The following is a 15,462-nucleotide window of genomic DNA, read 5'->3' on the forward strand; positions in this document are numbered from 1 at the left end:
GTTTCTGCAATTACTCCCTTTGGTTCCATTAGGATGTAGCCTCAGTTAAAATGTATTGTTAATATTACAAGATAACACTTGCTGGTGGCACTAAATTGAAGATATGCCTCCATGTAATTTTAGATTATTCCTTGCTGTGAGTTTATGCAATTATTTTCTGTCAATAATGTTTTTTTCTATTCTTTTGCCAATGAAATATTTTTAATCAGTACATGCAAACACTAAGCCTCTGAAAAAAGGCAACGTCTACAAAACTAAATACCTTTTACACACTAGAATTCAGGTAAAACTTTTCATTATTCATGTTTACTGTAATAAAATCACAAGTGAAAACATAATAGGGTCATAGGATTCTCTGAATTTAGGAAATAAATACTGTAATATGAGCAGGAAAATTCCCAGGATTACATCTTTCCACTTTATTTGATATCATTAGTTCTTTTTCAAGTGTGAATGTCCACTGAGGGCATTTATTTTCCCCACTGAGATTCTCTGCCTATTGTTGAGTTATGCACAAGAAATAAATTTACCAGATTAGTCTTTTCACATGCATTTGTTTATCTGTACTTTTAATGTCTTTCTCTTATTTAATAGTTTCATGCAGAACCATAATTGTTCAATATTCCTTACGTTTGGTAGCATGTAAAACTTGTGATTGAAAACACAATTTTTAATGATCAAGTAGATTTTAGAACAAACTTTTGTCATATGGGCAGGAAAAAAGGAACCATTATTTTCAACAACTAATAAAAATAGCATTTCTAAATGCACAAATAACACCATATAAGCACATTATCATTTGTTGGAGGATTTTTTTTTTTTTTTGAGTGAGAAAATGTAGCAATTCTATTTTTTTATTCAACTTACAAGTACTTTCCTAAGAATACATAAAAGTTTGACCCACTCTGTCCTTTCGGATAAAGCAATACTAGAGAGTTTCAGATTCCCCCAGTTCCACTCTATTTTAACAAATGCTTCTAAAGAATGACTAATTTTTTTAATTGTGGCCAATGGTTTGCAAATATTTTGTATCACATTTTCAGTATTTATTAGATTTAAACTAAATCAGAAATCAGAATTTGTTTAGATTCACATTTAACTGCCCACAATTTTTAAACACTATCCCAAAGCCTGCTGCCACATTTGTATAATAATTCACACAATTCACTCCAGTATTCCTGTTAAACTCAGACTGTGCAACTCTGAAAACCCTTGAAGAGTCTGAAGTGCTCCTTTTTATCTGTGAGGACTCTCTGGGGTAGGGAGTGCACCTTGTGGGTATTAATGGCTCATCATGAGATGGTGAGAGTTTCAAAGAGACAAGACCAAGTCAGCCTTTGAATAAAGTATTTTAGCTCAGAGCCTGATCCTAGGAAGGAGGATGAATTCCCCTGAAAGCTGACCCAAGGGAAGGAGGCAGCAGAGCATCTGTCTCACACAGACAGAAAGGGTGGATCTTCCCTCCCCTGCACTTCTTGTTAATGTTTGTGAGCAGGTTCCACACACCCCATCCTCCTCTGCCTGGTCTGTTTTTCTGAGCTGGAATAAAGAAGTCACACAGGCTCCTGACCAAATCTCACTAGCTATTGCCTCTGCCGGTCATATTCCAAAGGAGATGGAGCAAATGCTATTGGGAAATGAGTGGGTGAAACAGTCAAATTTCAGCACATTCACTGAATCACAGAATGGCTGAGGTTGGAAAGGACCTCTAGGGGTTTTAGGGGAGTATGTAGAAATACTTGAAACTTCCTTTGGAGTTAAGTGGGGAAAATAAGCAACAGAAACATTTTGGGAGGCTATGAGTTTTTAGTGCTCATATTTCTGTTGCTACAAAAAGTCACAGAAGGGACAATTATTTTTCCTCATGTTTAAACTGAAATTAAAAAAAAATCATCTGTCTTTCTTTTCTCTCAGGGAAAATAAAATTCAGAATATTAGCGTTCAAGTTCAAGGCAATGCTTCAGCACAGCTGTTACATCTACCTCATCTTCCTCAACTGTATTGCAGCATGTAGTATGGAGGTAGTCAACCAACAGGTACAATTGTGTCATGCAAAAAGTTGTATGAGAAGAAATAATAATATAATAATATATTTTGCATGTGAGGGTTTATTTGGGACAAGATGGTGTGAGCAATTACATATTAGCAAGATAGTAACACCCACTATTAGATGAAACACTCTTACGAGGTCCACAGTCAAAGACACCAATGTCTAAGATACAGCTACCCTTCTGAAAAATCGGATCCACATGGATTGTGCAACTGTTTGGCCTCAGAGGACAAACTGTATCTAATTAAAAGCAAAGCACATATGATGGACATGAGAGAAACTCAGTACCATCTGCTCTACCACTGATTAAATCCTTTTACACCACACTGTGTGCCAGTGAAAACATAGCCTTTTGGAAAAAAACGGTACTCCCTCTCCTGACAAATCAAAAGCCCTGTGGAAGATACTGAGTCATACATCCTGGTAAGGTTATACTTCTTAATGGGCTACTATATGACTAATGGGAATTTTACTAGGCAGATAGTACAGACTATTAATCAGTTCAAGTCGCTTGTAAGTTTCAATACGATGTATATAAATTATATTGATACCTTTGTAAATGTAGCCCTAAAAATAGAGTTAGGATTTTTTTAGAACTTTCTATACATAAAATTTACATTTATATATACAGATATGTGTGTAGCTGCTAGATAATAAGTATTCCTATGACTAGGCTGCCATCTTTCAAATTGTGTAACAAAGTTCATGACAACTTTTTAAAAAGAGAGATAGTAGAAAGATTTTAAACAGAACTATTCTGGTACAATTATCACCCAGGTGATTACATTCTTGTCTAAATTGCTCTGCAGCTGGATGGAATATACTACCCACTTTCCATACTGTAAGGAACAGATTGTACTTCCCATTTTAAGCCTGTGAAATGTGTTAACTAGAAACCTTTCCTAGCTTTGAAGCAGATTGAAAGGCTGAGGTAACATTTGGAGAATATTTTTACATCTGTCAGTGAAAGTATTCAATTATCAAAAACAGACAAGCTATGACTTTTTAGCATCCCAGCATGTCCCTGCATGTATCCTTATGACTTCCTACAATTTGGTTTTGTTTCATAAAACAACCATGCTGTACATTTCCAGTTAGCTTGGTATATTATAATACATTGAAATCCCCACAGAGGTTTTGCTACTTTGCTCTTAATTTTCAACACATAAACTGAATTACCTGAATTAAAGCAGATCTCCTTCCCTGATTAGCTCAAAATTGGCAAACTCCATCAAGCTGTTCTTCCTAACATGATACAAAAAATAGGGTAAAAGGAGTCTGCTCTCTGCAGGCGTAACTACTTCTGAACTACTGTTCCAAGTCTTTTACAGCTAAGATGTTAAGCAGTTTTCCCTCTCAGATCAGAAAGTGTCTGCTTCCTCAGGATTCTCTGCTGAACTTTCCCAGGCAGCATTTGACAGCTCAGACACCCACAGCATGACACAACAAAAACCAGCTACACAAACAGACCACAAGAGCTCTGAAAAAAGTCTGCTTTCAAATACAGTGAAATCAAATCTCATTCTACAGCTATTTCTTTGCCTCTGCTTTTATTAGTAGTATTTTCCCTCTGTCTCACAGATTTGTAATTAGATTAAATAACCAATGCTGAAATGCTTTAAAAGTTTCTCATGTGTTTACCACATATCAAGAAACAGATTTTTTTTCCTTTTGTGTTTAATGGCATACTCTACATAAATACACAGTTCTAAGAGGGATATTAAATGGAATCTATACTGTTACGTATGAAAGCAATCACAGTCTAAACTAATGCCAAAGAGTAATTACAGCTTAATTGCCTTGGCTTGTTTGGCATGTCATAAATGTTTTTACAATGGTTCTTAGGAGATCAAGAGTCAGAAAACAAATTTCTGCAAGTTCTGGAGAAATTACTACAGTCTGTTAAGGCCTTCCTCAAACTGGTTCTATATTCAACCATCTGCAGTGTTGGGAAGATATTTCTCTGAGCTGTAAATGCTATTTGTCTGCTGGACAAAATTCTTTATCTAATACTTAAATTACATTTCTACAAACACCACAGTATATAAGAGTAATTATAAAGTGCTGTTCTCCAAAGAGTTAACTTTTCCAACAAGACAACTAAAACCATTAAAGATTATATAGGATCCATTTATTTGTTTCCTAGGGATTAAGCACTAAACAAAGGACCAGTGCAACCTCTGTGAAATGTTCTTCTGTGAAACAAAAACCTGTGTCACATAAAAAAAGAACTGTAACTTGTCCCTCTAATTTGATGCTTACGAAGGAAAAATTCTACATATGCTTACTTTTTGAGATGCAACTTGCTCAAAAAAGCAGGATTTTTTTAAATCTGTGAGACTGAAAAGAATGTAAAGGAAAAGATATTGCCAGCAGTCACACTGTTTGATGAAGAAGAGCTACAGGTAATTTTGTTGCCATGGAACAAAGTGTGAATTGCACAGGACGAAGGAAAAAAAAGTTGAAGTACATGCTACAAACTTTTTCACTAATGGATTTTTTCTGCAGACCTTAGACAATGGGGTTGCTTTTCATGATGCACTAGCCCTGGAGGTACTCTCAGGAGATGTTAATAAGACAGTATTGTTGCATACCACATATTGCTACACACAATGGCAGAGAAGATTTTCATTAAAGGCAGACACTGTCATACCACTTTGCATAACTTGCCCAGAAAAGGAAGACCTTTCTTTTTCACCATTTTCAGCCATTTTCTGTGTCCCAGGGGACTTCTAACTAAACAGAAGAAGAAAAGATTGGAAATGAGTGTGACAGCAAAATAGTAATTGTACTGAGTATAAATACAGAAACTAAGAAGCTATCCAAAAATAAAAACTTGGCACATGTGAATTTTGGCATAGAAATTCTTCTGCCCTGATAGTTTCTTATAGCAATTCAAGCATGAATCAAATAACAGCAGGACTTATCAGCTGGTGACAACTGAAACCAATAGTTACGATGTATTGATTTCAACAAACATTTTCATTGCATAGCATACTGTGTCCCCAAACCTTACAGCTGGCAGGGACATTTTAAGGGCATCTAATTTAAAGCATTCTGGAATAAATCCTCTCGGGACAATACATTTATATGTCAGTGATATTGATATGTGTATATTTGGCGTAAAAGAATTACTTTTTCTTTAAAATCCAATAATTCCTACTAAAAATATCTTATCTGTAAAATTATAATTTTTTTGTGATCATTGGAGAATCTTTAGTAAGTTGATTGCTTAACTTTTGTGTTAAATATTTATGTTAGATCAAGAAGAGTTCCCCTGTTTTTCATCTCTATGACCCTAGAACTTTTATCATGTGTCTCTAGGATTGTTATTTTGTGAAGGCAAAACAATAAAAAGGGATGGCAAAACAATAAAAACGGATGGATAAGTGTAAATTGCATTTTCTCCTTGAATTTAGTGATATTCAATTTTACTCTTTTATTTACTAATATCCATTTGACAATGCAGACAGTCTTAAAACCACAGACAAAGCTCATTAATTTGACTGAACAGAGAAATTGTTTCTAATATTCTGATGTTCTTAAGTATACCTAATAGCACAACAGCCAAGAGAAAACAATCTTGAAATTAATGTTTGTCATCTACTATGAAAATCCACAGTGTATCTCAACATGTTAGATTTCATGCTTCAGTTTTATACTTCAATTAGAATTTAATTATTGAAAAGTGCTTAAATTCTTCAACTCTGTGGCTTAGTTCCCAAGCAATTTCAAGGATTATTTCAACAAATTGAACTCCTGAGTTTGACACTTATCCATGAGAAAAAAAAACCCAAAAAACAAAACAAAACACCTGACTATTTTCAATTTGAAATTGGTACATGGCATACATTCCATTCAGGAGGCAGTATAATCTGTAAAAAACTACACAATAATTACAGACCTCTGGATAAAGACAAAGAAAGAAAAGGATTTAATTTGATTAGGCTCCAACTGTATTCATTTAACTCATCTGGGAACTATCCAGCAATAATTCTTCCAATGAAGGTCATAATTCTTCTTTAATTGTTTCCACCTGGTACAGTACTGTCATCAATCCCCTGTTCTCCACCTTTCTGTACTTGGCTCCCAGCCCATCATTCATGCCCTCCCAGTATTCCCTTGCACTATCATTAAGGAGCAAGGGAAAAGAGGTTTGATTATTTTTGTTGTGACACATCACAGAACTTCCAGCTTGGTTTCCTTCTCTGCTGGATGATTTCCCTGTGTTCAATCCCTATTTCTGTTTACACCTCCTAAGAACTAATTCCTGCCCTTTTTCTGCTACATTCAGACATGCTGAGCTTTTCCTTACAACCTGTCCCACACCCCACTATTCCACAAAGTTGACTTTTCTAACTCTTCCCCTTTTCTGCCCTTTTTATAGTCCTCCCTATACATCACCCCCTGCTACCCCCTCAAAAAATCTCAAACAGTTAATAAAAATCCTTTAGCAGACAAAAATCTTCACAAGAAAATTAATGTACAAACAAGAGACTTAAGGCTCACTAAGTCAAGCATTCAAAGACACTCATTCTACAAAGTCAAAATCCCTATACTTAGGCAAATTCCATTGCTTAGCACGCTAACCCAAGGCATGCCTTGTTATGTTCTCGGGCATCCTGAGAAGAAAAGGGATACTGCGGGACACTAAAGAAATTAACCTCAACAAAGGCGACCTTTTACTTCCCTGCCTAGCACATTGCCTTTATGATTGCAGTGACTTCATTTGGGGAGTCAGACTGTATACATGAAATCCAGAAGCGTTCTGTTACTGGTCATTTTTCTCTGAGAGACTTTTATCATATTTCCTCATTGGAATGATCATGGAAATTATTTTATTTTTGGAACTTAAATGCAGTCAGCACACTAGCAAGCATACAAACTTTATAATAAATATGTGCTGTTAGGCAGTAAGCAGTAAACATTTTTGAAGAAAACTTAATTTGTTTTCAATCAGACCAGATAAGAGTGATTATTAATGATGGTGAATATTTTTATCCAGAAACACAGGCTTGCCTAGACAGGAAATTTTGTATTAGTGGAACAGAATTTCTCAGTTTATTGATTTATGTCTAAACTAAATGAGAATATGTTCTATTGCTCTTGAGGTGGATGGCATGAGATTGAAGTAGGTGTTTTAATATCCTGTTTAATGTCAAGCTAGAAAATTAGGTTCTTCCTCAACCTTTGAGTTTTAGTCATAAAAGACTGATGGTTCAGGACCTCCCAGTGTTTCACCATATACCATCTATTCAAATAGAATGGGCTGACAGCCCTAGGCTGCAAAAATCCTTAGCTGTTTATGGGAAAAATGTTTCCTGTCCATTGGATTGTGAAGGTAGCTCAATAATTTTGAATGAATTAATGTAAAGCTATTTGTATATGGCTTTTAGATATGCTAAAGAAAGTGAAAACCTGGGTAGCATTGCTAATAAGATTTATATGGTAAAATAGATTATACAAAAAGAAAACACATAAGGGAGAAATGAGTCCTATCAGAAAGTACAACAAAATTTAACAGGGAGCTTCACATTTTGGGACAAATACATTGCCTTTCCCTTGCACTTGCACTAGTGCTGAAGAGAAAATGCTTATCTAGTCACATGAAAGGCCCTTCTTCTCCACCTATAGTACTGGAGATAAAAAGGATCCTATCACACATTTACAAAACAAAGATCTCATACTTCCCATTGCTTGAGCAACTGTGACACACTATTACTTCAATAGAACAGATTATCTTGTTGCTTGTTCCTGAAATTTTTGCACAACATTACCTGACAGCATATTGGTTTAAGAGACTGAGCAATAATGATTCTGTAATTTTTCTTCAACATTCAATGCCTTCTGGAAACCATACTGCAGATCATCCTTCTAAAGGTACCTTTGATGTCCATGAGTCTCAGCAAAGTGCTTCTATTAAAAGACTGCCTTTCAGTTCAGTTTGTTTATTTCAATTTGTTGTATATACACCACATTTTCAACTCAGATCAAGATGAATGGACATAAATAATTACACATTTGCTGTAAGAATTTTGTGGCAAAGACCTTTAGTAAGATATTGTGGTTTCAATGCAACCACAACACAATGACAAACTTCCTTTGTAAATGACAGATCTAATCGTAAAGTTAAAATTATAGTTCCATGAAAAAAAAAAAGTATTGAAAACACAGTAGGTTGGCATGTGGCTGTATTCCCAACAAAACCATCCCTATTACTCATGAATTGATTTACACTTTTTATCTTTCCATAACATGCAGTATTTATTTACCCTTACATTTTGAGGCATTACAGTTTCTGCTGACACGAGTATTTTCTTAAAATAGAACATTACAGCAGTCCCCTGCTAGATGTTTAAGCCATGTGTATGTTTATTTTTTAATTTTTTTCTTGAACTTTCTAACTGTGAGCAGGCTGGGAATGTAGACTCATGACGAATGAGAGTTTGCTTTATAAAAAAAAAGAGAAATGTAGACATTTGATGTAACACTGAAAAATTCACAGCCTCCTACCTTAAAAACAAACATTTCCCGGCGAAGAATAGCCAGAGTGTTGAAGTTCCCATCACAGATGTTAGGCTTGGCTCCGGGATAGGAAGGTTTGTCACCCGTGGGCGGCCGGGGAGGTTTAGGTTGCCTGTCATTCTTCCGTGGGTCTGCTGGAGGGACTGAACGATGTGGGGGCACTGTGGGCAGAGGTCTTGTTGGTGGAGGTATCCTGTCAGGTGGACCTTGAAAAATACAGCAGCTGGATGTAATATACAAACCCAATAAAGGAAACATGCACAACAAAACCAGCTGTAAGCTGCACAAACCTGACAGTGAAAGGGGATTGAATAAGTGACCTAACATACCTTTCTGATGTTATTAAATCATTGAATCAGAGAATCACAGAATATGCTGAGTTGCAAGGAACCCATTAGAATCACTGAGTCCAGCTCTTGTCCCTGCCCAGGACACCCCAAAAGCCTCACCATGTGCCTGAGACCATTGTCCAAGTGCCTCTTGAACTCAATCAGGCTGGTGCTGTGACCACTTCCCTGGGGAGCCTGTTCAGTTATCAACCAGGCAGTGGTTATAAAGGGTATAAAGAATGACTAAAAAAAACCAAGGAAAATAATTAGTTTTCATTATCCAAAATCTTCCTTTTTGGAGCAACATTCCAATAAAACCTTCAAAGGATGCTTAGGCCTAATAGCTCAAAGCTAATTTTTTACCAACTGAATAAGAGCTCTCATAACAGAATCATTTTCTCTCATACAAAAAAAATGAAAAAAGATCTTGTTTCTTATAAGATCATCATCAGTCAATAGATTTTCAACATATATTTTTAATCTATAGTCATCAATTCACACAGGCACATGCGTAGCATACTTGCTACTTACTACTGACAAAATTTTTAGATCAAGTGATGTCATATTCATTAGAGACAGGACAATCCCTGCTCTTTCCAATGTCCCTTGGTATGTACAGCAGCTCCTAAAAGTGGACCTCAAATTCTAGACATGTATACAACACACATACCCCATCACTCCCCTGCCATGATTTACATATTTTCTTCAAGTGAAAAACTAAAACTCTGTAGAGCAGTCTCAAAACATTTTTCTTCTTTCAAATATATTATTTTTCAAAACATACGGAGTTTTATGAAATTACTATTCCTCTCATAGTTTCTCTACCTGCAAGTCATCAGGCCACCCCAGGGAGATACTGATCATAACCTTAATGGCATACTGAATGACTTGAAATGAGTGTACTGAAAATGCCTGCCCCTCTCTACACATATCAGCAACATTTATTTCTCACATACAAAAAGATAAGAAGCTTCACTTATAGTTACACGTCTGGAAACAAGACGAATGTTTTAATTTTTGCTCACTCTATTTAGGCCTCTCTCCAAATAATTTAAAAAGATAATACACTTTGACATAAAAAAATAAATACTGTTTGTATGACCACCTTCAGAAACACTTTGGAATATTAAGGCAACTCTAAAACTGCAAAAATGACATTTGAATTTCTGAGAATTTTATGAAAAACCACATACTGTATTAAAAAAAAGATGGATTATGTACGGAAATCTTAAACTTGCCAAATGGTTTTCATGCCATTTAATAAGGCATTTATTTCATTCACAATTTTAAGACTTGTGACATTTATAATTTACAGTTAATAAGAGTATTTCAAGGAATACTGCAGACCAAAGTAATTATTTTAATAGGTGTGACATTTTTATTGAGGCATATGATTTCAGATCACATCTTTATTTTAAAGGGAGCAAAGGAATCAGTTTGCAGTAGCTTGTGTTGGAAAGTTTTTAACTCCAAATCAAAGTTTTTTTATGCCACTTGGTGGTGATGTCAGATATTACTTCCCAGGGGCAACACATTTCTCCTAATGTATAGCCCACAGCTGTTCGAGCTTAGCAGCTATTTTTCAGCAAAATATTCTTGTCTAGCCCTTAAGTCTAGACTACCAACTTATGAGGTCATGAGAAACAATCTTCCTTCCAGCTAACCAGGAAAAAAAAACCAAACAAAACTTGATCAGCCAATCATTCTGAAATTGCTATTTATGCTTTACGACAATATCTATCTGTGCTTGTGAATATGATGTTTTAAAATTATTGTTACTATTACACCAGTCTGCAGATTTCTAGTTAGCAGTACAGTAAATCTACATGATCATAGTTGTCCTTTCTGCTAGGAAAGATAAAGAAAGAATGGCCCTCACAATAATCAACATAAAGACGACAAATTTTAAACAGGAAAAACTGGAAGTACAGAATTTAATCCAGTTCAGATTTAATTAAGGAATATTAACCAAGGCAATATCAAATTATATGCACTGGATAGAGAGCATTAACATGGAGATACAACAGATTTTACAATTCTAAAGATCAAATAAATCTTTAAAGAAAAAAAAATACTATTTAACATATACCAACAAAACCAAAGTCATTAAAACCAAAACTAAAGCTATGTCTTTGGAAGTTTAAGGGATAGTAATATGGGAATTAGTATTACATTCACCCCAAAATCACAACTATGTTACTGTTTTGAATTAAAAAAAAAAAATTAGTTGCCTTATTTAATGCAGACTTTATTGGCATCATATGTATTTTATATCAGGCCATAAAAACCTAAATGAACATATTTTAAAGAAGTAGTCTCTTCTTTACCCTCTGTAGCGTCTATAACACCATTTTGAGAACAATTTGTGATATATAAGAAAGGGTATTTACAGGACCTCAGATTTTGAAGGAAATTTTCTATATTATAACTGATAAACCAAGAAACAAAGACTTCATCCAGTTACATGAGCTTGGACGCCTGTGTAAATAATCTCATTATAGTTACAGACCTGCATTTCTTAATATTTTCATGGTTTGCAATATTTTTGAGTGAATTTTCTTTATGGATTTTTAAGACATTTCAAATTACTATTCCAGATGAGTGCAGATTTGAATATAAGTTTTGAACAGTGAGAAACAGAGTAATAGTGCCCTCAAAATCTTTGGATGTTTTACTCACAGAGACTCTGGCATAACAACTAGTCAAGTCCACACTAAGGAACCCTTTGGAGAGGTGATATGGCCAGGAGCACCTCAAAGTTATTCTAAACCAAAAAGCTTGTGTTGTCTGATGAGAACATGACATACCGTATATCTTCTGGATGCCCTGTAAATCATCATTAGGTAGTTTGAAGTTGTCAGTTTCCATATATTGGTAAAATGGAGCCATGATTGCAGTGGGATCATTAGAGTGCTCCAAGCCCAGAGCATGTCCGAGTTCATGCACTGCAACTAGAAAGAGATCGTTTCCTGTGAAGAGAAGGAAAAGAAAAGGATCTTTGAATCCACAAAGCTAGTAAAAAAATAACACACATAGACGATTCTGGACTTGTAAGATGTTTTCACTGCATTTAAGTTTCACAAGGTAATGAGTAGTAATTAATGGATCACCAAGGATATCAAGGATATCAAGGATAATGTGGCAGAAAAGGCATTTTTCTCTCTCTTTTTTCTTTTTTTTCCTAACAAGGAAACCACTATGCTATACTATACTATACTATATGATACTCTCACAATCATCACAAACATAAACCTTTTTTAATTGATACACATGGTAAATGTAGGATTCAAGTGTCAGAGCTCTCTAGGCTTTCATGCAATTTATGACTTGATGTTGCCATGAACCCAGCTAAAAATTCTTTCATACAGACATAGTTTCAATAGAAAAATATCTTGGCTTTGTTTGGTAAATTTCACAAACTGACGACCACCTATTTAGGATAAACCCCACAGAGAACTTAGTCATTCAAACACTTGTAATCAGATCCCTACTGATTATATGTAGATGTTGTCCATTTCTGAATCACTGTAACTGAAATCCTAATGAGGAAAATAGATGTCCTAATATACTCCCCTGTGCAATTCCTTGTAATAACTGTAGTTTTCTATTTAAATTTTAGAGCTTTTTAATTTTTGTAGGACTAAATAAAAACCCCAAAACCATGCACTCATGTTATAGACCAGTTCAATGTTTTTGTTATTCTCTTCTCAAAGTATATTTAATTTTTTTTTTTACAGAATATTAGACACAAGTGGAAGATTTGGCAATAGAATATGCCACTCTTCTCAAGCAAACACAAATCAAAGCCAATGGGATCTTTTCTAAAAAAAAGGTTTCAGAGCTGGACCTCTATTTTGTCTATTTTTGCTCATCTTAGATTTTGTTCTGCATATCCTTCTATGAGTCTTTCATACAGGTTCCGTTGTACTTAACCTGTCACAAAATGAGACTTTGGAAAAGTGGTTTAGATCAGGAGAAAGATTCCAGTTGTCTGAAAAGGGTCACATACAGAACACAGTCCATTCCACTACCTAGGGATGGGAAGAACCATCCTCCCGAAACGTGATACTGTCCTGCTGACCAGAGAGTACTCTAGATCAGCAGCTTATGCTGACCATCTAATTTTTAAACGCTGAACTCATGTGAAACTGGTGTCACCTATAGTAAGTAGTTTGTTGTTGAAAGTATAAATGAGGGGCTTGTGCTCTGGCCTAATAGTCATATATTGGTTAGGAATACGAAACACATGCTCAACCTTAGCTCTTATCCTATAAACTGTAGATTCTTTAGAGACAGACAGTTATTTTCCACTGCTGGAACTTGATCTGGAAGTATTTTTAAAATGTTAGTAGTAATAATAGTAAGTTGCATCAGCAACAAAATTGCACGTATATACATTGCAGAACTTCAAGGACATAGTTGACAGTATTTCAATTTCTCAAGCATTTCCTCTTGTTGACACAATAAAATAAATTTTATCCAAAGTACATATGAAAGAGGAAACACTAAATGCCTTCATGATATATGAAGCCATGCTGATGTCTGTAAAATAAATGTTTGAATGAAATCATGAAAATAGACAAAAGTAAAACTATATGCTTAGTTCACAGAGTCTCCTCATAACTTCTGGTTCTTAATTTGAAAATATGACAACTAAATGTTCTTGATCTTCTATTCAATATAACTGTGCAAAAAATCACATCCTTCAAGAATTAATATGACATAATGTGCTTTTGGAAATGAGAAGTTTATCCTATCATTTATAATTATGTGGTTTCCAGACAAAATGTTTTATGACAATATTTTTCTTGGATGCAGCTTTTTTTACAGCAAAGCAGAATCTCAGTGTGTTGTTTCAACAGGTTTGATAAGCCTGACTGTCCTGATGACAAATAGTCTTGGTATCTGAATCTGGCCTTCTATATGCAGACAAAGTTGATCTTGACATCATCTCATATGAATAATCCATAGCTTCTGTAGCTAACACCAGCATGTAAAGGTTTTCATTCTGCACTTATAATGGAATAATTAATGTAATTTTAAATAATCATAGGTTTAAGATGGAAAGACAGAAGAGAAGAGCATGTTACTGTACTACAGCTTTCATACTATGATGAAAAGTCTCACATTATTTTTCAATTCTTCCCTGAGGTTCATGAAAGTTCTAAACTCGGCTTATTAGAATGCAAAATTTCTTTCTCTTATATTAACTTGAATATTTAAGAAGCAACATTATTTTTCTTTTCAGACCTTCTGAAATAAAATTTCTTTCCTATACCCATTATTCCTTCATCATAATTAAGAATATTAACTAAATCTTATAATAAAAAATGCACTAACAAGTTGGCCACATTTTAGGTACTGACTTATTTTCAGATATTTTTGAAATAAGAGTATTTATTCTAACACAATCATTAGGCTTGTTAATGTCAGTACATGAAACAGTTTTCCACATGTTTTACTTCTACTGTTTGAGGCAGGAAGTCTGGGAAGTTAACAAGTTATAATTTCTAAAATTTCAAGAAACTGCAGTTAATCAACAGTCTTGGAAGAGTCTACTACTTCTATTTTATGACATTTATGCAATACATGAAGAATCAATACATCCATTGGTTATCAGTCCTTATTGAGTCCCCTTACAGATTTCCAGCAATTTCTATATTTTGTTCCATGTTGATCGGAAAGAGGTGAAATACATAGTAACAGGGAAATAAATAAAATCCGACTTTCAGATACTGGCATATCATCTTTCCAGAATCCAAGATAATGAGCATATGGTACAGCACTTCTAAAGTAGTACTAAGTGACAGTGGGATCATGTCAGAAAACTGATATTATGCAGGATCTGGATGTTTCTCCTTTTATCTTTTGGATAGGGGAGATTATTATTATTATTATTATTATTATTATTATTATTATTATTATTATTAATAATAAAAACAAAAAACAAACAAAAAAAACCAAAAAAACCAAACCAAAACAAAACAAATACCCCAAACCAACCAACAAACCAACAAAAATCCCCAAACATTCCATTCAGTGTCTGACTGTCCCTCTGGATTTAGTTATTTCCACCTCATGCAATGCAACCTGTAGCCATCAGGAGAGCCATTAAGTGTGGCAAAGGCAGAACAAATGAATACGGGGGAAGGGAGAAGGTCGCAGGAAAGAACTGGGAGAATAATATTCTTGCCTGAGGTGACAGTGATTTAACAGGGAACATATTTTCTACTCATAGCCAAATAGCCCCATTATTCATAACAATTTCCATCAAGAGTCATGATTGTCTCCAGGGCATCCTGAATTTGAACTGACCCAAATAACTTAGTGCAATTGAAACTCAGGTTTAAACCAGCCCAAGAGGAGCCGTCTGAGTCCAGTACAGGTAGGGCCTTATTACTATCTGAGTTTCCATCCTTTTTGCTTTGCATACGATTATATTTCTCTAATTAGGCAAGAATTATTCAGTACTGCTTTGCTTTAGGGAAGAGACTTGCCCTGAGTACCTCAAAGTTACTGTAAAAAGCTCCTGAGAATGCAGAAGGACAACCTTCTGTA

The 15,462-nt window shown here is 34.9% G+C and overlaps 1 protein-coding gene across 1 annotated transcript in view; it reads right to left on the reverse strand.

Moving 5' to 3' along the window:
- The window catches only part of MMP16 (matrix metallopeptidase 16), a 173,264-nt gene that overhangs the window by 41,405 nt on the left and 116,397 nt on the right, over nucleotides 1-15,462 (reverse strand). Inside the window, exons 5-6 of the mRNA XM_039695642.1 lie at nucleotides 11,712-11,873; nucleotides 8,564-8,781 (exon numbers count right to left, since the gene is read on the reverse strand). Of these exons, the coding sequence (XP_039551576.1) occupies nucleotides 8,564-8,781; nucleotides 11,712-11,873 (380 nt within the window). The remainder of the gene's footprint in view (nucleotides 1-8,563; nucleotides 8,782-11,711; nucleotides 11,874-15,462) is intronic.

This window comes from Passer montanus, unplaced genomic scaffold, assembly GCF_014805655.1.
Source record: "Passer montanus isolate IOZ18808 unplaced genomic scaffold, ASM1480565v1 scaffold90, whole genome shotgun sequence".
Classification (NCBI taxonomy): Eukaryota; Metazoa; Chordata; class Aves; order Passeriformes; family Passeridae; genus Passer; species Passer montanus.